Below are 24181 nucleotides of genomic sequence, written 5' to 3' on the forward strand. Positions count from 1 at the left end.
TGTCTAACTGCAAAGGCAGCAGGTTAGGTATTATCAAATGGGATTAGCAGCTTTAACCAAAGTGTCAGAACAGAGGACACACTTGATGGCTTTCACTGCATTACTGACACCGATTAATCAATCCTCTTACTTCTATTCCTTTCACTGAGAGGGAGAACAGAGGCAGGCAGAGAGAAGCATCCTGGTGCTCCTGTTATGGAGCCTGATATATATACACAGTATCTGAATATTTGCACATGTTGTGTTTGCATCAGAAAAACAAGGAAAAAATGATTCCACTCCATAAGGCATTTAGGAACTTTAAACTTTAATAAATCATTTGATACATTATGATATAGTGCTGTTGCGCAGCGGAGCATTTTGCCTCATCTTTCTCTACAGTCAGCTTTACATCTTTATTTTTGTAAGACCCCAAATCATTTTCGCACAATAACTCAATAATTACTGTTTATCCACTGGTTGAACAGTGGTTATTTCCTTGCCCTTGACACAGACAAGTTTTGTGAGAATTCAATTAGCAATGCACATGACGTTCAAAGCAATGAAGAGATTTAGTGAGACTGTATAGAAAAAGTCAATAACAAGAACAAAAATAAAATCAGTAAATTATGATTTTAAAAAGTTCAAATTTATTTTCAGGATAATATCAATTTTAGTTTAAGGAGTGTCTCAAAATCAGAATTCATTGGTTTACCATAATGTCTGGGGGTACTTTCACTGGTCCTACCAGGGCAGAATTTGAATGGGAAAGTAAAGTAACACAGTTTTTGTTTATTGCATTGATGATTTTGATCCGACAATAAAAAATACTATCCCTAAATTTTAGAAATTTATAGAAATCTGTGATTCGTGTTCTTCTTTTTAAATTGAAATCAGTCATTAGTTGCCTCTCTGTGTAAAAATTATTTACATGTGTGTACATTGTATGTAGTTTAGGTGGTAGCTGGGGTCGCGCCTGAGGTGGTGGCTCCCTCTTCCACCTGGTTTGTAAGCAGGAAGAACTTCAGCACAGGGTTAAGGTACTCCATGACGGTGTCCTTAACTCCTTTCTCCAGCAAGTAGCCTTCTGTCTCGATCTCTGTGTTTTCCTTCCCGGCCACTGCCTCCATGGCCGTCTGCAGGAAGCGCAAGCTCACCAGCACAGAGCCCTGAGGATGGGGGAAGCGGGGAGATGGGGGAGGCAGTTAAATAAAGACTATGTTTAACATTATCAAGTATAATCAAGCATGAAAGTGGTGATTGATTGATAGTGCATATTCTGTGACACAATAAATGAATCAGGAATCAGCTGGTATTCTCTGAGATCTGGATTCTCACAGCAGAAATTGCATTTTTGGCTCAGGGCACAATGTTAAATGTAGAGCAGTTTAATAACACCATTGCAACTGCACTAATCCCTTAAAAACTAATGGTATACCTCGACCATCCTCCAATTTAAAGCTAACTGTAGCATCACCAACTCTGCCTGAAATCATCACAGGACCACTGGAGCTCCTTTCTTAGTTTACCTGTAGGATGAAGATAGACAGCACTCCAGCCCCAATGGTGTTCATCAGACCCATGTAGTAGTTGACCAGGGCCTCTCTGCAGCCTCGGAGGTAGATGTTGAGCTCCTCGGTTTGGTATTCGTAGTTATAGTGAGCTGAGTTGTTGGTGAGCTGATACTGGATGCACGGTCGTGGAGAGCTGGGGTTGCAGCAGCTGAATGGGACTCCATCCACCAAGTAACGTCCATCCACGTTGCTCTTGATGCGGCTAAAGAAACAAATGTAAGATTACTAACACTGTTAATTTATGATCATGAAAATGCACAGATGGGAAACTTGCTGCACTATATCCACTTACTCTTTCACTTCCTTAGAGCTGAAATCAAGGTAGCGGTTGCTGATCCACTGCACCTCAAACCAGTCCCTGAAGTCATTGTTTCCACAGCACTGAAACTCCATCTGCAGGCGATCGATGTTCTGCTTCTGGAAGCAGCGTCCGGGGGTGTCCGTGTCCTTGTAGAAGCGGATGCCGTTCCTCAGGCCGATCTTCAGAGAGGACTCCAGACTGCCCTTCATTGCGTAGCTCATGATGACAGCGAGCAGCATGAGCACGGTGAAGAAGCAAGAGGCAGCAAAGTAGGGCTTCAAGAAATTCTTCCAGCGAGGAAAACGCCCAGCATCCAGGGCATCCTGACAGATCTTTGACGCAAAGTAGTTGATGCCCAAGGAGGCCAGACCAACAATCATGAGGGTGTTGGGCACAATATGTATGTCTGCGTTATCCATGACCTGAGAGAAAGTCACACAACAATGTGAGGAATATAAAAATCATTTGTTTGAAATATGAATAAAACACATTTTAAAAAGTATGTCATTAAAATTATACATGGATACTCTGCAATTTGTCATCCCCAAAGTATGATCTGAACTGAGCAAGAAAGCATTTAGGTTTTCTGCACCTAATGTTTGGAATAAATTAGAATCTCAACTTCAACTTCAAGCCTTTGTTACACTGAATGAGTTTAAAGTTCTGGTAAAATCATTACAGTTTACCTTGTCTGTGTGCAAGTGTTACATGTGAGCAAGTTTTAATGTTAATTTTATCTGTTGTTCACTGTTTTTTAATGTGACTATGCTGCTGCCCACTTGGCCAGGTCTCTTTGTAAAGGAGATCTCTGATCTCAATGGGACTAACCTGGTTAAATAAATGTCAAATAAAATACACAATTCTGCAACAAATGCATAAAAATATGCTCTAAATGCAAACATTTAAAAAATACAAAAATCATCTGAACATATGTTGACACCTACAAACAAACAAATTATACCACTTGCCAGTCACTTTTGGACTGATAATGTCAACAAGTAAGATTCGAAATACTAGGATTTGTCTATAGATATAATGTAATAGAATAGAATATTATTTCCTAAATAGATGTATAATAATTGTCTTTTGCAACTGTATTACTGTCTGTCATGAAAACTCATAATTAAAAGCATTGTAACCAGAGTCATCTGTACATGGAGCAGCTGGGATCTTAATGTGTTGCTCAAAGGCACCTACAGTCCCTGAGGAGGGACACAGCACATGCTGTCCACTCAGTATAAATTGTATTTCACTAATTTAAAAAAAACAACATAAACTTAAAAGTTTGTCCAATGTGAACTGTAATAGTTACAGTATATGTAGGACTTTGGTGAAGTAGGATGAAAGCACTGGTTTGTGCGGAAGGTCTTTACACACAGGTCAGACAAACTGACACCTAAAGTGATTAACTTTGGTAAAATAGAAATCTGAACGCTCACTTTTAAAAGATAATAGTTAATTTATGAATATAAAAAAAGCTTTAGGTTCATACAAAACACTCAAAGTGTCTCAAAAACAGTCATCCTCATTTACATTGATTTTACCTGAATGCACAAGTATGAGACAGAAATCTGGCACCTACAATGTAACAGTTATATGACATGATCACAGTTTGTGTGTTAAATAGACTAAAATGAGCTAAAAACCACCATGTAGGTCTTACTAATGCAAAGTTATAATGACAGCCTTCAGACGAAGGATTAGGATGATTAAGACTGACAACTGACAAAGCCTGGTTTATGAAACGATGAGTCAGGATCCAAAGTGGGTCACAGGTGTATCTACCTCCTGTAATAAGGACAATTAATTGATGGTAGAAGAGTTAACTTTCTTCTTTCAAGTTATTTGTTTTCTTTTTTATGTTTTTCTCCAGAGATATTATGCCAACAGTTTAAAATTCAGACATAGACACATGGTCTTTGTCAGATGTACTTGTAGCAATTCATGCAAATTAGAAAATTCGTGTGCGATCAGCTGCATTGCAAAATAACAAAAATAATGAAAAATGTATTGTCCCTTAATGTTCATATTTATCACACAGTATAATATGAGCTTATTAGCACTATTAGTTTATGTGACATCTGTTCTATCTCTAACAGTTATTACAGCAAAGGCAACTATGACTTTATTGAATTGCTTCCCACAGCATTTCTTAGGCACACTTATAAACAGGTTCTACACATACTGAAAAACTACTATGGGTTCTGTAAGTCTAAGTTTTGCAATTAAATTAATGCTCTCTCATGTCACTTAAATGTGAAAGAATATGTCAAATCAACAATAGTTTGAAATGATGAAGTCTAGTTAAACTTTCAGTACCTCTGCCCTCCTGCGGAGCTCCGTCTTGAGGACGCACCCCAGGGTGAAGGTCGTGGCCCCGGCGACTGTAGCACACCAGGACAGGAGCCACAGTCCCTGGGCGAGCTTCACCCTTTTCTGAAAGGGGAACTTCATCTTCATCACCACCATGGTTGCAGTGCGGGAATCTGAGTCTTACCGGGGGAATAGGGGAAGGAGAGCGACGAGGTGATGAGGGACGGTGCTGTGATTTGTCTGTAAGAGAGGAGGAGAGGTGAGAGGCTGGACTCCAGAGGCTTAGAGAGGAAGATGACAACTGAAAAGCAACAATGAACTGAAAAATGAAAAATAGACTAGTAGCAACAGTGTAAGCACAATTAAAGCACGCAGATAACAGTTTTGTCACAAAAAAACAAGAAAGAAGCTAGTGCACAATCCTTAGAGAAGAAAGCTTTAGAGGTTTGCATCTCAAGTGGTATATCCTCAGTTAAACGGTGTGTCAAAGTTCACCTTATTTTTCTCCCCAAAAACCGCTGAAAAAAAGTCCAGTCAGCTCCACCAACCACTGTGCACCGTCCAGTGTGCCACACAGTGGATTTGGCACACTGGATTTGGCAAGCCTGGATGCTGGGAGCGTCTTATCACTAATGCCTACCTATCCTATTAAAGTGGTCTGAGGATCCAGGCCACTGTCTGCTCAGCACCCATCACTCATACACAGGGACAAGGATGACAAACCAAACTGAAGCTGACAGGTAGATGGATATTATTAGTATACAAGTCATTATCTGTGTAACACAGATCAGGACACAACTTCACATGCACACATGAATTGGAATAAATTTGAGATCAAGAAAAGATGAGAAAATAGGCATGAGATAAAAATGAGAGGGGTATCCTTATCAATTATTTATGTATTCATTAATAATTAACTTATTAGTACTTAATTTTCAAACTATGTTTGCTTTCATTTTATCACTCAAATAATTTATTATTACAGTCAGTGAATAAATTCACACTGATGGAAATAGTCTTCAGCCATTGTATAGAGGAATGTGTGGTAGCAGAGAGACAACATGTTGATTATCTTATGATGTCCCATGACAAGTCTGTAGGGATAAATGTAATATAATGTTGGGTTGTGTGAAGAGTTTCTAGACATTTCAGGTAGAATAAGTGAATGCAATGCTTTTGAAATGAGCTTCAGTGCATACAGCAACACGCAAACACTGCTCAAACTGACTTCATTGACCTTTCCACTGCTATAGTCAGCACAGATTCTGACAGTCCACAGTTCAGTATTACCAAAGTCCTTAAAGGCAACTCTCACCACTCAGCAGCCATCTTGGCACCAGTGGGGAACTATTTTGCGCCAATAAGACCAGGCTCCTATCTAAATGAATGGGAAGAGAGCAATTTCATTGCTCACTCAGACATAAAAACTGCATCTATCAAATCACTATTCAAATCTTATAAAAAAGACTTTGAAAGTAGATTTGGTGACTTCATCCAAAAATAAGGTTTGAATTTTTTTTCCCCTGCAGTGTACACCATATATGTGCACAATTTCATGACACCATGTCTGAATAAGTGCAACACGGTTAGCTGAATGTGTCCAAACTTGGCTGGGAAAAAATTGGTTGATCTTTTTAGTTATTTCAAATGATCTCAACAGGGACAAATTAGATATCAGATTAGATTAAATACTTTATTACCCATTTAAAATTGACTTGGACTCTGCATATGGACACACAACACCAACAGACAGAAACCAATATTAAGTATGTATAATTGAAAGTCAATGTAATTATATAATAGAATTCTATAACTTAATCCATTCAGATGTTGCTGGAGTCTACAGATCTCAATACCAAAAGTCATCATCATTATCATTATTAAGATTCATCCTCTGGGCATCATGAATGTCTGCACAACATTTCATGTCTATCCAAACTGGGACCCACATATACATGAATCCAGTTTATTTTATTCAAAATATGTAACTGCAAATATTTGTTTCTGTTCATTGTCCAGTTCCATACAATACATGTATAAATGGGTAGCCATCTCTTGTGACCCCGCAACCACTGCACTGACCCTGGATAACAGTAGGTCCTAGACACCTGCCCACTGACTGTCACAGTTCTCCTTTAAGGAGATGGACTCAGACTTTCTGACTCTGTCAGTTCTGTTTGTTGAACAAACGGTGTGTCATCACAAAGCCATGTGTCACAGGGTATGTAAGTTTAGTTCACCACAGAATCTTCTCCACTTTCTATAATGTCCTCTGTCATTCACCCTACATTTAAAGAACCTATACTACATCATTGAATTTACAGCAAAGCATTCCTAGACCCATCTATCTATCTGTACCTTCTTGAGAGAACATAATCAAAAATAAAAACAAATGTATACAGTTAAAACAATGTTTCACTGTTTCTTATGTTGGTTTATTAGCTGTTATATGGACAGATTTACATGCATTTGTTTAGTTGTACACATTTGGTTTGCCAAATTATTGCAACAAGAGGGAAAAGACTTACATAATATAAGATAATGCTTTTGTATATAGACAAATTTATTTTAGAACTGTATCTGTAAGTATGCTTTATGTTATATATGTCTACTATATATACTTTTTACAACAGGAACATCAACTGACAGGAAAAAAATATATATTTAGTTACATTTACATTTTTAGAGCACTTACAATTTAAAGCATCAGATAATGCATTTGGTGTGCATAACTGTGGCTACTTAAGGAAAAGTACAACTTACATGAATTAATAATGCCTCTCGCAGCAACACAAACAAATAATTTTTTTGTATTTTCCTCAGATGAGAAAACAGGAACTATATCTACTTATATATGCATCTATACAACAGAAATACACATTTTAGCATTAAATGAACAAATCTAAGGTGTGTTTAAAAGTACATATATATTTAATTCATCTGCCTCCAATTACTCTAAGCATGTGTCTGCTATAATAATCACATATCATTGGTTAAATTAGTATAGGGAGCGCACTGCGTTGTTTGAAAGGTGTTAATGTCAGGATATCAAAGTAAATACAGTAAATTATGGTTTAATTTTTAAGTCCCCTCAAGCACATGGTAGCAGAGCAGAACCAATGAGCAATTGAAAACAGCTTTAATTAGCCTTCCACAATGAATAAAGATCAACTTAAATTATGCTTTCAGACACAGTAAACTGCATTCATGTTGCTGTCACAGCTTTGTTCGCTCATCTTTCAACACCTCATCTGGAAGCCCTCCTGTCCATCCGTGCACCTCAGCCCTGCCTTCCTCTCTTCCTTCACTGGACTGAGGATCACACATGAAGTGGTTGAGCATCTGCTCGGCTGACTGCAGGCTGGCCAGGCTGTTGTCTGACTCTGAAGCCCTGCTGTCCCTGTTGTTGCTCGTTCTCCAGTGATGAATGATCTCATTATCTAAATCCTCGATAGCGTCGTCTCCTGGGTGGTGCAGGTTCATCATGGCCTCTGTGCCTCTCAGCTCTTTCTGCATGTGATTCCGTGCCAGAGGGATTTCCTCCAGGCTGGCTGACCGGATCAGGATGGCAGACCCAAGGCTTGGACTTGTTGTGATCCTGTAACTTCCCTCTCCCTTCAAGCTATCAGACAGATTCTTGAAACCAGAAGGGCAGGAATTAGTGTGGGATGCTGATAAAATCTCATTGTGGATGGTGAACTGCAGATGAGGTATCTGCATTAGGCGTGGAGAGTGTCGTCTGATGATTTCCTCGCCTCCTGACTCACTGTCTTTGTCCAGGTCTCCTTCCTGGTGTCTCCATGTTTGACCTCTACTTGATCCGGTTAGTATTAACCGTGGAGTCTCCTCTCCCATCTCTGACCAGTCAGATTCCTCCTCCTCTGGAACCGAACCCAGAAGTTGCTCCTGTCCGGTGGCTTTGGCCTTTCCACAGTTATGGCTGTCCATGAACTCAGCCGGAGGGGGAGCGATGGGGAGAACCATCTGATCAATGGCATCATCTGGTTGAAAAGGAAGGTTGGTTTCAGGTGGCACTGATGTTACCTACAGTAAGCAGATGTAACAAAGTGATCAGGTGATTGTATATGATGCAAGGTCAAACAAAAGTTTTTGCATGACTGAAAAAACATATCAATGCTGTCGGTGCTCATAACTATTTCAAAGAGCCTCGTCTGTCTATTCTTACCCAAAGTGGCTAAACATAATCATAACAAATACTAAAATATTTATCAAGCAAAGGCACTTTAATCCTGCATTTTTTCTTACAGCCAGCAGGGGACATTTCCTCTCACTGTGAAAAGAAATTGGATTATATAGAAGTTTACCTTATTCCTCATTTGATTTGTTACCTCTGTAAACATTTTCCTAGAGAGTTTATCATCTCAAGCATGTTAAAGAAAAGCATAGTGTTCATTTTTTAAATTATAGTCCCATTTACCAGAAAGATAGTTGGTAAAGTGGGGTGTGATTTTGGGCATGGCTATCTTGTGATTGAAAAGCCTTGCTGTGTATAGTGTCTTTGAGTATTCAGTCAGATGCAGGTTTGTGAACTACTGTTGCTTTGATGCACTGAGCTTGGAATTTGGCCATTAAGATCCACTTCTTGCTCTTTTGAAACCAGACATAAGAAGCAAGAAGTGGAGCTGAAAAATTAAATTCTAAACCTGAGGCTTCACAGCTCACAAACCTATTTTTTTATATACAATGTATAGGTAGTGGTTTAGCGAAAACTGTTGCCTTGAATTTAAAGAGGAAGACAGAAAATCTTACATTGAATGCATCCATGTCGTTGGCAAATTTTGTAGCAGAGAGCTGCTTAGTCAGCTCTGAAATACGCTGGTTCAATCTCTCGCGTTCTCCTTCCATATTCTGAGCCTAACACAGAAAGCGTAGGAAGAACAGTGATCAACACATATAAAAAGTTGGTAGGTAGAGCACTTAAAAGACTCCCGAAGCTGAAAATCGAGTGCTTTATCTTGTTGTCCATTGTGTGCATTTTATGTGCTAGAAAGCATATCATGAGCAAAAAAAGCAGTCGACACCTTGAATGAGCATTTCCACCTTAAAAACTGCAACAACGTATGATTGTAGCCATTTTAAGGAAGGGATTTTTTTCATAGAAAAAAATTCTAAACTTTAATACACAGAGATGAGCTTTCCTGGGTTAAATCAATAATCAGGGCGGGAATTTAAGATGTCACAGTATTTCACCAAAGTTTCTAATAATGAAGTAATTGACATTTTGTGCAAAACATATGGCGATACATCATATCTCACCACTGAGTGAAGCTTTTGCTCTAGAAGATTATTGGTCTGTTGTGTGGAGGAGTAGTTATCATGTAGTCTAAGAGAAGGCAGAGACAAGCAGAGAGAGGTTATTCAGCAATAGTGAGGTATATTGTACTTATAATATGCAACATTGTATGAGGTCAAGAAATACAGCCATGCAGATCATCATTTGCAGCTTTCATCTTGAAAGTGCCTCATTCACCTTTTAAACCTCTCTGTGAGGTTGCTGAGCTCCAAGCGTGTCCTCTGAAGTTCTGCCTCCAACAGCTTTTGGCTGCTCATGAATTCCTCTCCTAGACACTCCATCCTCACTGCTGTCTTCAGCAAACTTTGGTGCAGACCTTCATTTTGCTCCTGTAGTATCCTATCAGGACAGATACACAGTTTTGTCCAATATTGTCATACATTTTTTTTGTGATGTTCTTGTTTTCTATGATATTCACATAAAAAACAATTATGAAGGTGCATTTAGTCAATTAATCTTCACAAATTATCATTGTCATGAGTATCACTTGAGTTATGACTTTTACTAGTCAGCAAAGCCACAAAAAACATTGCACTTACATGATTCTACCCAGCTCATGTGCTTTATCCTGCATTGAGAAAACAAAATTGCTTTCATTAAAAAAAACTACATTCAAAAAGTACTATTGATAAAGCCCAAACAACAAAAGTGAATAAAACAGGCTAAACATGAAAAAGAACAAAGAACATCAGCTCGGAATGTCAAATTGATTACCATTAGTTTGTGCAGAATAACTAATCTATTGTTCTGTAATGAATAATCTATTGTCCACCATGCTATGCACGCTGTTGCCCAAATCAATAGCAAAGGAAATGAATGGAACATCATTACATAACCAGTTAATGAAGCACATAAAACACAAGCCGTTATGGCCCTGCCAATTATTTTTTAATGAGCACAGTGTAATAGCAGATTTAATGAATGAGTGTAGTGCCATACTTTATGTGATGATGGGCTGAGGAAGCTTGTCCGCTCCTCATCCTGACTGGAGGGGCTGCTAGTGTTCCTGGGGGAATCCGGCTTTCTGTGAAGTGACTCTCGCTGCCTGTGTGATGGTGAACTGCCAGCAGAATGCCCCTTTAAATGAGTGTGGTGGTCATCGAGGCTATCATGGTCAAGAAGATTATCTTTGGAGTGGGATTGGTTGAGATGTGATTCAGGGTGATGTCCATGGTGATGACTTGTATTAACATTTTCTCCATGGTGATGCAGATGGCCTGAACTGTGATGGTCTCCATGGTGATGCAAATGGACTGAACTGTGGTGGTCTCCATGGTGATGGTGATGGCCAGGACTGTGGTGGTCTCCATGGTGATGGTGATGGCCAGGACTGTGGTGGTCTCCATGGAGATGTTCATTAGCTTTGCTGTGGTTGTCACTATGGTGATGTTCATTAGCTTTGATGTGGTGGTCACTATGGTGATGTTCATTAGCTTTGATGTGGTGGTCACTATGGTGATGTTCATTAGCTTTGCTCTGGTGGTCACTATGGTGATGTTCATTAGCTTTGCTGTGGTGGTCACTATGGTGATGTTCATTAGCTTTGCTGTGGTGGTCACCATGGTGATGGTGATGGCCAGGACTGTGGTGGTCTCCATGGTGATGTTCATTAGTTTTGCTGTGGTGGTCACTATGGTGATGGTGATGGGCAGGACTATAGTGGTCTCCATGGTGATGTTCATGAGCGTCACTGTGGTGGTCTCCATGGTGGTCTCCATGGTGATGCTGATAACCTGGACTGTGGTGGTCTCCATAGTGATGCTGATGAGATTCACTATGGTGATCTCCATGGTGATGCTCATGAGCCTCAGCATGTTGGTCTCCATGGTGATGGTGAGATTCATTGTGGTGGTCTCCATGACGATGAGATTCATTACGGTGGTCACCATGGTTATGCTGATGAGCTTCGGTATGGTGGTCTTCTTGGGGATGGTGTTGGCCTGGACTTTGGTGGTCTCCATGGTGATGCTGATGAGGTTCACTGTGGTGGTCTACATGGTGATGCAGATGAGGTTCACTGTGGTGGTCTACATGGTGATGCAGATGTTTTGGGCTAGGGTGATCTCCGTTATCACTGGTTAGGGTGTGGTGACCATGGTGATGTGGTGTTGTAGGGCATGAATTTGGGTTGCTACCGTGGTGGTGACCTGAACTCTGGTTATTTCCATGGTGATGTGGTGTAGCGTGGTAACCATCTTGATGATGAGTTGGATTATGGTGGTCTCCATGGTGACAGTGATGAGCATGGCCATGGTTGTCTCTGTGGTGATGGTGATGAGCATGACCATGGTGGTCTCCATGGTGATGATGCTGAGTTGAACTGTGGTGTTCACCATGGTGATGAGTTGGGCTGTAGCAGTCTCTGTGATGATGGTCTCCGTAGTTATGATGATGTGGTGTGTTGTGGTGGCCTCCAAAGTGATCTCCTTGTTGATAGACAGGACTGTGGTGGTGTCTGTGGAGATGGTGATGACTTGGTGTATGGTGATCCCTGTGGTGATGGTGATGACTTGGGCTGTTGCTGTCTTCAAGGTGACGATGATGGTGACCAGAGGTGCGGTGGTCTCCTTGGTGATGGTGGTGGCAGTGATTACAGGAAGGTGACTGGGAGCAATGCTGAGAAGTTTGAGAAGATGAGTGACGTCTATGTAAACAGCTGATGTCATTGCAACTTTTAGGCCTGTGATACATGTGATGGGGTGATTCTGAAGTATGCCGATTGTGATGGTGGAAACTTCTTGAGTGAGAAAGCCGAGCAGAGTGGGAACGGTTGCTTGTACGGGAGTGCCGGCTGGAGTTAATTGAGTCTACACTGGTAGGCCGACTTCGCAGCTGTCTGGGTTTCTCAGTGCAGCTGTCTGCCGTCCTGGATCTAAGAGAGGTCTGCCCTGGACTACAGGGTCTTTGAACATCTGTAACACCAAGAGTGGTGAGTCTCATTGGGCTGAGTACCTGCCGAGTGATCTCATTAAGGAAGGTAGAAAATTTCATTTTTTCTTTCATTAAATTCTTCTTGGCTTCAGTTTTCCTCCTCTCCTGCTCCACTTCGTCCTCATTTCCATGCACTTCTTTGGGTGTGCTGAGAGCCTCCATTGATTTGGCTTTGCGGAAACTTCCATCATTTCCCGCGCCTCTCGTAATCCTCTTTGTGCTCTTCAAGGTTGATCCCAGGGTTGCGCCACTGTGAGAGGCCTTTCCTTTCACTTGTTTCTCTTTGGCAGATGACCTGCTTGCTCTTTTATGTATCAGCGGGGCTGTGTCTTCTCCTTCTTCCAAGTATTTCTGTTTTCCAGAAATGTCAGTACAAGACCGTGAATGCCGGGGCTTCCTAAGAGAATATCTATCTAAACTCTCACTGCTGCTGTCAGAGGACAGGCTAGAAGAAGAGGTAGATGTTGCAGAAGAGGAAGAAAAAGAAGAGGCGGTAGAAGAAGAAGAGGAGGAGGGTGTTGATAAAGAGGAAGAAGAAGAGGATGAATAGGAACCAGTTGAGGAAGTTGAGGAAGTGTCTGAAATAGAAACACGATGATGGTTTTGCTTGCGGTGGTAATGGTGAGAGTGAGATGGGTGATTGTTGTCATTATCATTCTGACGTTGATGGTTGCGGTGATGATCACGGAGGATGCTGTCCTCTGCTGTTGAATAGGTGCTATTTCAAAAAACAAAACAAAAAAAACAACATTTTTAACATTTCTATTTTAAAACCAAGCACTGATTTCAATAAGGATTAGAGAACTGGCTTGCAATTCCAGCAGTATATAAAAAAGATTTACTCATGACTATCATTGTCATCCGACTGATGGTGGTAGTGGCGATGACCATGTCCTTGATTCTGATGATGGTGCTTCATTTGCTGAGATTTTGAGCCGACAGTCTTTTCATGCTTGTGTTCTTTTTCTTTACGGTCACACATTTCAGTCTCGTGACTTTTGACACCGCTGGTGTCCTAATGAGGATGGAAAGGTCAGAAATACTTCTCTGCCAACTGCTGCTGCAGCCAAGAGTCGTCCTCAGAAACTGGTACAATATCAGTCCCTGGGGAAATGTTTGCATTATTCTTTGTTACATTATTCCCTCTGTCTTGACTTTATGACTTTTCAGTCTTTTTACAAAATGTCCACAAAATAGTAAAACAGTAACACTTAGTATGAATAAAAGATATTCCAGAAAAATGTGTGAAAAGGATGTAATTAAATGCTACTTGCAGGGAAAATGCAAAATTGATTTGTTTTAGTGAATAGCAATGTCCAGTGCAGCTCTTCAAAGTTCAAAGTAATAATATGAAACATTATGAGATTTAGTCTTTCAAAAAGTTAATTCAGTCTTTTGTTTGTAATTAATCAAATTTTATGTAACATACAATCAACATCTGTACTTACTGTGCTCCTACACAGCAGCGGGGTTCATCAAAACTCTCCCTCTGTGATGCACTTTCTAACTGAACTGGGAAACACACACACTCACATATCAATATATACTCCAGTGTCATCCAATGACAGAAAGGACTGTTGCCACAAGCAGCCACTTTGAACTGAAATAAACTCTGCTGAATACTGTACTGCATAAAGGTTTATGTATGTTTATATTACAAAATTACCTGTTTGAATTCAGTTAAACGCACGCACAGAACATCTTCAAATGCAACAATGACATCATCAGTATGAACTGTGCATTTTAGTCGACACACTTTTTCACATATTCAGAAATGCAAAAAAATCAAGCAAGTTTAAAGATATCAAAGTGATAGCTATTCTAAATATTTTATCAAATCCTCGAAAGACTATCTTAAGATTTTGTTTGATTAATACAACACTGTGCTTTCTGCATTCTGGCTTTCCATCTCAGTGTTGTCTCACCAATATCTTTTTATTTAAAAATAACCAGAGTACAAAACAATACATGAATGTCTTCGGATCTGAGCCGCTGTAGCAGCCAAAAAACACTGGCTTCCAGGATTTATTCCTCGTTGTGTACATGATGCCTTCACTGTGGCGCATCAAAAATAGGAACAACAGAGTAAAAACTGTCAGAGGTAAACTCTGCTGTTGAAGTGAGCCTGTATTACTGGAGGCAAGGTTGTGGGCGGGTATCAAATGTCACCCACTATCTTCTTGTTTTATTTATGTTTTTAGAATATTCACAAAATGCTCTATCTTATATGTCAAAATATATTAGAGCATATTTTGTTTATGTGAAAGTGAGAATATTCCCGTGAAAGAGGCGAGCTAGGCCCAAAAACATCATTCCAGGTGTAACAATTTATCCATTTTCTGACTTCTGATTGTCATCATGAGCTTTGAAAAGAGGCACAGACAAACTGAGCAGCATGTTAACAAGAAAGTGTCAAGTTATTGATCACGATGTCCCTATTATGTCAGTGCAATGGGCAATCTAATAACTCAGAGTTACAGAGAAATACATTGAACTCCAATAGAGTGACAAAAGCAATTACACATCACAAGCCATCGAGATGTTATATTAAACCACTCAGCCATTTCCACGTGTCCAGAAATATATCAGACACTAGAAACCAAAACCTTTGTGGTGTAGACAAGTGTCATATCCGTTATCCTCACTGTAATTTTGCGGCATGTAAAAAATTAATCACCGCCAGCAGCTTTCCCCGCATCAATGTAACCATGGCTCAAATCCACTGACAATCAATGGCAGAGCTACGCTGCTGTGACTGTCTGGCACACTCAATGGAAAGTTTGGAGAATCAGCTAACACGCACATGCAAATACGTTACATACTGGTGGATATTTATAACACTGATGTATGCAACTGACTTATTATGAGGATTCCAAAGGACAGCATGTGACAAATATTACATCAGACAAGATGTAATATTTGTTAGAGCACCAATAATGATTGCAGTCCTCATGTGCTGTAACACGGTCATCACATACATTTAATTGCTATATCTATTAGCAAAACAACCTGTGTAAAGGGGAATATGACCTCTACACGTGCCCTTTCATATTCCATTTATTATTTTATGAAGGTACAGTTGGTGTGTCAAATCTGAACAATCTAGAGCAGGGGTGTAAAACTCCTTTTAGTTCATTCAGCTCAATTTGATTCCAAGTGGGCCAGACCAGTTAAATCATAGCATAATAAATAACAACAACTTTTTCCTTTGTTTTAGTGCAAAAATGTTCATATTCTAAAAATGATCTTTTTACAAAACATTATGAACAACCTGAAATTTCTTTTTTTTTTTTTTAAATTCTATTTCAACAACATCATGCCTCAGTTTATCATTTGCACATTACAACTTTCAGATCACAGTGGCTCTACAAAGGCACAAAACATTTAGTCAGGTATCTGGAACTGAGTGAAATACTATTTTACTTTTTGTTCAAAATGACAAAAGTCAGACAAAAAAAAGAACAAAAAACAAGACAAAATATTAGAAAAATTAGACACAAAATGACAAAAGCAGGAAACAAAATGAGACAAACGACACAAATCAAAACAAAACAAAAAAAAAACAAAAACAGAGGGGGAAAACAGGCTGAGGGAATCCAGGGGCAGACGGAGATGAGATAGAACAACAGGCTGGAGACCGAAGTAAGGCTGGAGAGAATCCGGGAAAATATCAGAGCCCATGTGGGGTAATCCAGGGGAGGGGAAAACAAAGTCCAAAAGTGGAAAAGCAGAGTCCATGTGAGTCAATGATCCAGCAGGGAGTGAGTGAATGAACAGGATTTAAACAGTGGAGGTGTAATTGCAGACAGGTGAGGTCCATGGCCTGATCAGTGCAGGTGATTCACATAACTAATCAGGAGAGCAGGCAGGTGAGTGAGACAGACAGAAAGATAGAGATCAACAGGTGCAGACAGAGGGAGACAGATAAAACAGACAGAGGAAGAAGGAGACCAAGAGGGAGAATGAAGGAGAGAAATACAAAAGAGACAGATGACAAAGACAGGAAGAAGAAGGGAGAAGGAAGAAAAGAGGGGGAAAGAGAAAGAAGGACTGTGGCTAGAACAGGATCATAACAGTGATCAAAAAAACTTGTCAAGGTCTTGAAATTATTTTTAATTTTGTGGTTTTATAAATTTACAATTTGCAGTTAATGTTTTCTCTGTAATTTTTACACTTTACAAAGTCGTCCCGCGGGCTGGACTGGACGCTCTGGCGGGCCAGTTTGGCCCGCGGACCGCATGTTTGACCCCCCTGAACTAGAGCATCTGTTAAAGACTCCCTCCAGTGATAAATCAATAATTTTACTAGTTAACATGTCCACATGTTGTGTTCATACATGCTGTACATATTATGAATGAAATAAGCAGTCAACACCATGGCTGATCATTTCCACCTTTTACACAAGAGTGTACTGATGATAGTTTCAAAAACACGACTTCCATTTCTGGTTTGAAAATCGGATTTACTCCAGTTTTCCAACTTGCCTTTATGTAGCCTCAAGCTGTTTCACAGTGTCTGAGCAGAAATGTTGGTGAGCTGGTGTGCTTGAACTGCAGCAAGTAACAGAAGGGTGGGTACAAATAGTGATGGGACTTCATAGATCTGCATGTTCTGGAGTAAACAACAGTCAGAGAATTTCTGTTTGAAACTCAGGCAGAGGTCCGTCAAAGCCAACTTAGGAAGGGAGCACTGTTCCCTCTAAGCTGCGCGCGTGCGCAATTGCGTACTGCTGACACGGTCTCCGCGCACAGAAAATCTGCGCTGCGCACAAAAAAAAAAATCCAACCTAAATTGTAAATAAAATAAACACGTAACAATTCATTCTGTTCTATTTTTCAGTGTGAGTCAGTGAGTTACCGGTGACTGGCTGCTGCAGCCAATGATGCGATTCACATACGTATTTACCATAGACTGCATATAATGGTATTTACGCAGCTAATCAACGTCAGACGTCCTTATGTGTAGCCACTGTTGTTCTCTTAGATATGAATGAGTAGAACTTCTCTGTTAGTTTGAACCTTCACACAGTCTGAGGACTGAAATCTTAAAAGTTCTTGAGCAGTTCTCTGTTAGTTTGAACCTTCAGACAGTCCGTTAATGTTTCGATTAAATCTTTAAGGTTTTTCTTTTTAAATGTTTTACCACCTTTTAATGTTTAATTTTCTTTTTAAATCCTTCATTGTATTTTCTGTGTAATTCCTATTTGAACTTTTATTGTCTTTTAGATATAATTTTCAAATTAAACATTAATTTTTTAATTAAATGTTTTGTCTTCTTATTGGATAGGTGTAGTGAGACACAGATACAAAACAGGGGAGAAGAATCGGGGGAAGACTTGCAGCAAAGGGCCACTAGCGGGACTCGAACCCAGGACACTGCATCAGGGACCAGTCCTTGTACATGGGTCACCCGCTTAACCCATTGAGCTATATGGGCACCCATGTTTTATCTTTTTAAGGGTTTAATAATCTGATTAAATGTTTTGCATTTTTTCAAAGGTTTAACATTCTTCTTGTTGAATTGTATTTTTTAAATGTTTAATGATGGAAAATACTTCATCTGTAATTTCTAATATTTGTATTTTAAAAATTTTGTTTAATTTCATATTGACATGTATTGTATCGTGTTGAATGATCTCATTCCATATTTTGTCTGTTTAACAGAGTGAAACATTAAATTACATTAAATTCTATTAAACAGACAAAATATGGAATGAGATCATTCAACACGATACAATACATGTCAATATGAAATTAAACAAAATTTTTAAAATACAAATATTAGAAATTACAGATGAAGTATTTTCCATCATTAAACATTTAAAAAATACAATTCAACAAGAAGAATGTTAAACCTTTGAAAAAATGCAAAACATTTAATCAGATTATTAAACCCTTAAAAAGACAAAACATTTAATTAAATAATTAAATGTTTAATTAGAAAATTACATCTTAAAGACAATAAAACTTCAAATAGGAATTAAACAGAAAATACAATGAAGCATTTAAAAAGAAAACTAAACATTAAAAGGTGGTATATGTATAAATAATTTAATTGTATTTAATGTTTAACTCTATTAAACAGACAAAATATTGAATTAGATAATTCAGCAACATACAATACATGTCATTATGAAATTAAACAAAATTTTTAAAATACAAATATTAAAAATTATAGATAAAATATTTTCCATAATTAAACATTTAAAAAATAAAATTAAAAAATATTAAACATTTTAAAAAATGCAAAACTTTTAATTAGATTATTAAACCCTTAAAAAGACAAAACATTTAATTAAAAAATTTAATGTTTAATTAGAAAATTACATCTTAAAGACAATAAAACTTCAAATAGGAATTAAACAGAAAATACAATGAAGCATTTAAAAAGAAAACTAAACATTAAAAGGTGGTATATGTATAAATAATTTAATTGTATTTAATGTTTAACTCTATTAAACAGACAAAATATTGAATTAGATCATTCAACATGATACAATACATGTCATTATGAAATTAAACACAATTTTTAAAATACAAATATTAAAAATTACAGATAAAATATTTTCCATAATTAAACATTTAAAAAATAAAATTAAACAAGAATATTAAACATTTAAAAAAATGCAAAACATTTAATTAGATTATTAAACCTTTAAAAAGACAAAACATTTAATAAAAAAATGTTTAATTAGAAAATTACATCTTAAATTTCTTAAATCTTTTTAATAATAAAACTTTTTAAAAGTTTTATTGTATTAATTTTTTTTGTTTGATTTAATTGCTTTTTGTTATGTAGTTTATTTCTTTAATCTTCTTTTTCTGTCAAGATTTTCACCCCAACCTTAAAAATGAAATAAACCCTTAAATCACAATGAAAATACTTCTGTTGTCACAATCATGAGTTAGTCAATTATTCAGTTTATCAATTCAACTTTATTTGTTTAGCACCTTTCACACATGACAAAACTAAACAAGCAAAGAGAAAAACTATGATTAAAACTCAAAAACATAAAACAAACAAACAAACAAAAAAAACATTTAACATGGTAATAAAATATATTGTGTCCAGGGGATAGAGGGAGTTTATTGAAGTCTTCTTGGGCTCACATGGGAAATCATTTATAATATAAACTTGATATTCAGTCTAAGGAAACTGCAGAATGACAGAAGAACCAACAATATCTCCTGTTTTCTCCTTTAATGAGTCGACTCTTCTTGTGCTTTCAGACCAAAGAACTACAGACTCTTCACAACCTGCTCAAACTCTTGATACAGGACCTCACCACACGGGTCAAGAAGGTTTCTGTCTCATTTCTACTCTGAAGCTCACCTTCTCCTGCTCAAACTGCTGACAAATGTTTCTGCTGCTCTAAAGTCTGGTCTCCAGAACTTCCTAAAAACTCTCAAAGTCTCTTCTGCTGCAGGTTGCTTTGTAGAACTGTTACAGAAAACCTCACTAAACCACATGGAGGGGCCTCAAGATAGTCGTCCAAATGAAACCGTACAAAAACCAAACTAGCACAACCCAAACGCTAAAGTCTCCTGCAGTCTACCAGAGAACCTCTGAGAACAGAGAATCAGGACAGGAACTCTTACCTTCTGGACAACCAACGTTGGTTCTCAAACAAGAATACAGAATGTGTCTGACCAAAAACCTCTAAAGACTCACTACAGCCAAGATAAAGACACAACTCAGCTGTACCAAATCCACTAATCACTGCACACATTAGCACCATGTGCTAACTGTGGCTAAAGAACCTCATTTACCAAGACAGCTATCCAGTACAAAGCCCTAAAACACACCAAGAAACACATTAAAGACAATTTTACTGCTGGAAGCTGCAAGCCAACGCCTAAAAAACAAACTAAAGCAATGGAACCAAACCCAGTTCACTGGTGAAGAGAAGCAGAGGAAATGTTTGTCTGCAGCTAAATAAAGCAGGAAGACACTGAGCTGCTCAGGTGTTCCTAATAACACCAAGCAGCCACCTGGACAGCCAATAGGAACACAGCCACCTGGACAGCCAATAGGAACACAGCTTACTGGAAGTCCAGAGGGCTGGGTTAGTGAAGGAAATTTAGTTTAAAGTTGAAGCAGAAAGTTAATAAAGAAAGTTGAAAACCACCTTCTGATACCTGAAATCTCTGAGTTTTCACACCAAGAACGCCTGAACATGTCAAACTGGTTCCATAGTAGAACCATCATTGTAAAAACGTCATAGTATGGTGTGTTGCTCAAAAAACATTAGGACCCGGCTGTCAGGGGACAAACATGTAAGAAACATGAGAACAGAGAGAACCCAACCAGTAGGTCACAGTTTATCATCCCCCAGTCATCTCCTGAAGTCCATATGGTGAGAGACATCAGTATCTGGTTGTTAATTTACCAGAGGATGCTTATAATCATGCTGATGTGGTCTGTACTCTACAGTATTTTAGTGACTCAATAAATGCCTAAGTTGTTTTTTTTAAAAGTGCTTTTTAGTTTTTAATGAACATTTAAGAGCCTATATGTAATCAATAAATGGCCTTTGCCTATCTTAAGAAAAATTCACTCAGAACTCTGATATGTTAACAGTACTAAATAAATCAATAAATACATGCATACACACAAAAATAAGTTAATACATTAACTGTGTTAAGATAAGATTTAGATTTTTAAAAAAGTTATTTATGTTTTTGCAGAAGCCAGTATTACTCACTGGTTGGTCATTACATTTTGCTAGTTTGATTTCACGGTTTAAAATGATGCCACCTCTTTTCAGACAGAACCTGTGATAATAAAACAATACAAAATTTTTAGTTCCGTGTTAATAAAGCACTTAAAGCTTTAAGTATGGCTAAATGCTTTTTTCAAAATTAAATATATCACTCCTTAGGTGGTAGTGGCCTCAAGTTCAGTAAAGTTGGAAAGATATTCACAGATCCGGGCTTCCAGCATCAATAACTCATTAGATATAGGTTGTCAAAACATAAACGGTGCCTCTTTCCCATTGTTGCAAGGCAGACAATGTGCTACAAGCCCAGTTTTATCAAAAGTAGCTGTCTTTCAAGCTACAGGAATAACATTGGTGTCTATGGAGTGAACAGGGTCCGTCTGCAATTTGCAAAACCACTGCAACAGTAAAGAGAGACAAATATTCAATAACTTCACTCTTATACATTGTAGTGTCACTAAAATCACTGCAGCCTTCAACTGGCTCCTGCTGACAAAGTGTTTTAACAGAAATGTAAATGCTGTAATTTGATTCTTTTAATGAACCATGTAACTTGAATGGATGTGATGCTGGTGTGACCACAGTGCACACATCTGATGTTGCTCACAGTGGTCCAAGGGACGCTCAGGGAGTTTGTGTGTTTGCTCACACTCATGAAAAATTAGAAGGGAACATTGGAAGGGAGGGATTATTATCATGGGAAAAATTTATAAATATGCAACAGAGATGAGTTTTAGGGGTTTAATCAATTACCTGAGAGAGGCTTTAAGGCCACTCACAGAGTCTTAGGCCAATTTAGGCCTGATTTTAGTTGGTGGCTTATATTTTGGTTAGTAATACAGGCTTTGAGGTGAGATGATGCTCCTATTTCACTGACCTGTGAGGTTTCAAATGTCTGCTGTCCATATGCCACAAAACCATTGTGCTATATTACAAAGAGAGGGCAGAAAACACAAAGCAAGAGACAATGGATTAGACAGTAATCCAATAAAATACAATGAAAATATAAAGACAAATCCCAAATTTAAAGGATACTGAGCAAAATGCAACAAGATAGTATTTGCGATAGAATGAAAATGACAATATCAGATTAAGAGTTAGCAACCAATTAGTAAAACATCATTTTGGCTCTTAAGTTCCAAATTCTGAATTAATTATCTTATTAAAGAAAGTAAACTGCATTATAAACATCTAGTGTAGAATCACAGTCCGCAGATGTGACCCTCCTCTCCGTTGATTCACTGAGCTCACTGACCTCTACAGGACATTAGTGGGAGGTCCCGGGCTGAGCTGGATGCATCACTAGGGGGAGTCAAGGGCAAAATATTTTCAGAGCAGAGTCCTGGCTGAGCATCACACTAAGTCCATTCATCGGGTTTGTCTAACAGGCAGGTCTGTTTGCAGTTTGTGTACAAGCACACATTGTTCAGCACAAGGTTGGACTATGTGATATACAGCTTGTCCTCCAAGCTAGGATCAGGGGTTAGATACTTTTCTCTGTTTCAAGTCCATTCAACTCAGTTTGTGCATCATCCAGCATTAGACAATATTATATCCGGGTCTCCCTTGTAAAAGAGATCTCTAATCTCAGTGAGGTTAAATACATAAATGGTTTTTAAAAAAGCTAAATAAATGTACAAACTATTTTATTGTAATGCTGGTGACACTTGAATATGAAAATGTAAAAATACATTTGGATTAGGTTTAACTTGAATGGCAATTGCTCTTTTATAAAATAAGAACTGGACAACAAATTTGTCTTTATTAACCCTTAGATGCATAAGGGGGTAAAAAATGACCCGGTGAGGTTGTTTTCTTCCAATATCTTTGCAATGAAAAGTTTTTTTCATGTCATTTTACAGCAATTCCTCAAAAAGCATGCTTTTGATATCACTCCTTTAAAATTTTTAAGCTACCTTTTGTACTTTTAAAGAAATTGTGATGTTAGTATTACTACCCCAAGTTCTTTATCACTGGTAATATGATACAAGAGGTGATGAAGTGCACAAACTTGGAGGGACGGAGAGCAGCAACAGCTGAGTGGAAAGATGTCAACAAAATGGATATTGACATTCTTCTATTGCTGTTCTGTGTAATCTTCTTTTTCAATTATCAAGATGTTGAAAATGTTTGATAAAGTGAAAAACAAACATATTTCAAACATGAAATCATTCTTGTGTGGACCAAAATATAATACAAACAATTATACAAATTATTAATCTTAACCAAAATGACAAAAATGGCATAAAAACACATTGATTTTACATGGGTCATTTTAGACTCACTTATGGAAGGATGTAGAGTCCAATCACTTGTGCATCTAAGGGTTAAATTCATTGTACTTCAAGCCAAAGAATGTATATCTATGTTCATGTGTATATATTCATATACACATGAACATGGTAACTATTCACACATGATCTGAAATTAATGCACCAACATAAAACCTTTCTACCTGAGATCCTTTGAAACCAGTTACAAATTGCATTAAGGTCCAACTGATTTGTGCCAAATTTTAGGTGCTATGGTTCACTTGTTTATAAAAGCATAAAACTCGGTGCACCTGCACATTGTGGAGGCCTGAATATTTTCAGTTACTTTTTACCCTAAGCAGATTATGTATTTTGCATCGTATCTCCTAAAACCATATCCGCTAGCTGCAGACTACATTCCACTCAGAGCCATGTAGGTTTGGGTTAATGCTGTCTCCCAACCATGCTGGGAATACCAAAGGAGACATCAGCAAATTTTGGATGAACTAGTCGATGACAGAAAAAGCAGCAAGAGTACAGCCTTGGTTCTTGCATATTTGGATTTCTTTCTTACAATATATCTCAATTCACCATTAACTGTTTATCTGGACAGTTTACGATGTTGCATCATTGTAGTCACTGACCTTCAAAACATATTTGGTTGTTGTGGAAAGTAAAGTAGTCCCCATGGCCACCTCAAGGTGTTTTCTGAAAATCAAAAACACTGATTCCTGAAAATATTCACAACCATAAACTGCAAAAACGTGTAAAACTTTATGGTTGTATGAAGAATGGGAA

The 24181-nt window shown here is 38.1% G+C and overlaps 2 protein-coding genes across 2 annotated transcripts; both read right to left on the reverse strand.

Moving 5' to 3' along the window:
- Positions 1 to 287: 287 nt before the first annotated feature.
- Positions 288 to 4819, reverse strand: rom1a (retinal outer segment membrane protein 1a). The gene is made up of 5 exons (XM_023276339.3): positions 4663 to 4819; positions 4174 to 4407; positions 1846 to 2276; positions 1509 to 1755; positions 288 to 1148 (listed from the first exon to the last, which is right to left on the reverse strand). The coding sequence occupies exons 2-5, from the start codon at positions 4321 to 4323 to the stop codon at positions 933 to 935; spliced, it is 1044 nt and encodes a 347-aa protein (XP_023132107.1). The 5' UTR covers positions 4324 to 4407; positions 4663 to 4819; the 3' UTR covers positions 288 to 932.
- Positions 4820 to 5841: 1022 nt separating this feature from the next.
- On the reverse strand, positions 5842 to 13952 carry si:dkey-273o13.3 (LIM domain-containing protein A). The gene is made up of 8 exons (XM_055017357.1): positions 13861 to 13952; positions 13255 to 13516; positions 10421 to 13130; positions 10021 to 10049; positions 9659 to 9820; positions 9445 to 9511; positions 8938 to 9042; positions 5842 to 8211 (listed from the first exon to the last, which is right to left on the reverse strand). Exons 2-8 carry the CDS (start codon positions 13392 to 13394, stop codon positions 7384 to 7386), a joined length of 4041 nt encoding a protein of 1346 aa, XP_054873332.1. The 5' UTR covers positions 13395 to 13516; positions 13861 to 13952; the 3' UTR covers positions 5842 to 7383.
- Between the last annotated feature and the right edge of the window lie 10229 nt (positions 13953 to 24181).

Source organism: Amphiprion ocellaris, chromosome 14, assembly GCF_022539595.1.
Source record: "Amphiprion ocellaris isolate individual 3 ecotype Okinawa chromosome 14, ASM2253959v1, whole genome shotgun sequence".
NCBI lineage: Eukaryota > Metazoa > Chordata > Actinopteri > Pomacentridae > Amphiprion > Amphiprion ocellaris.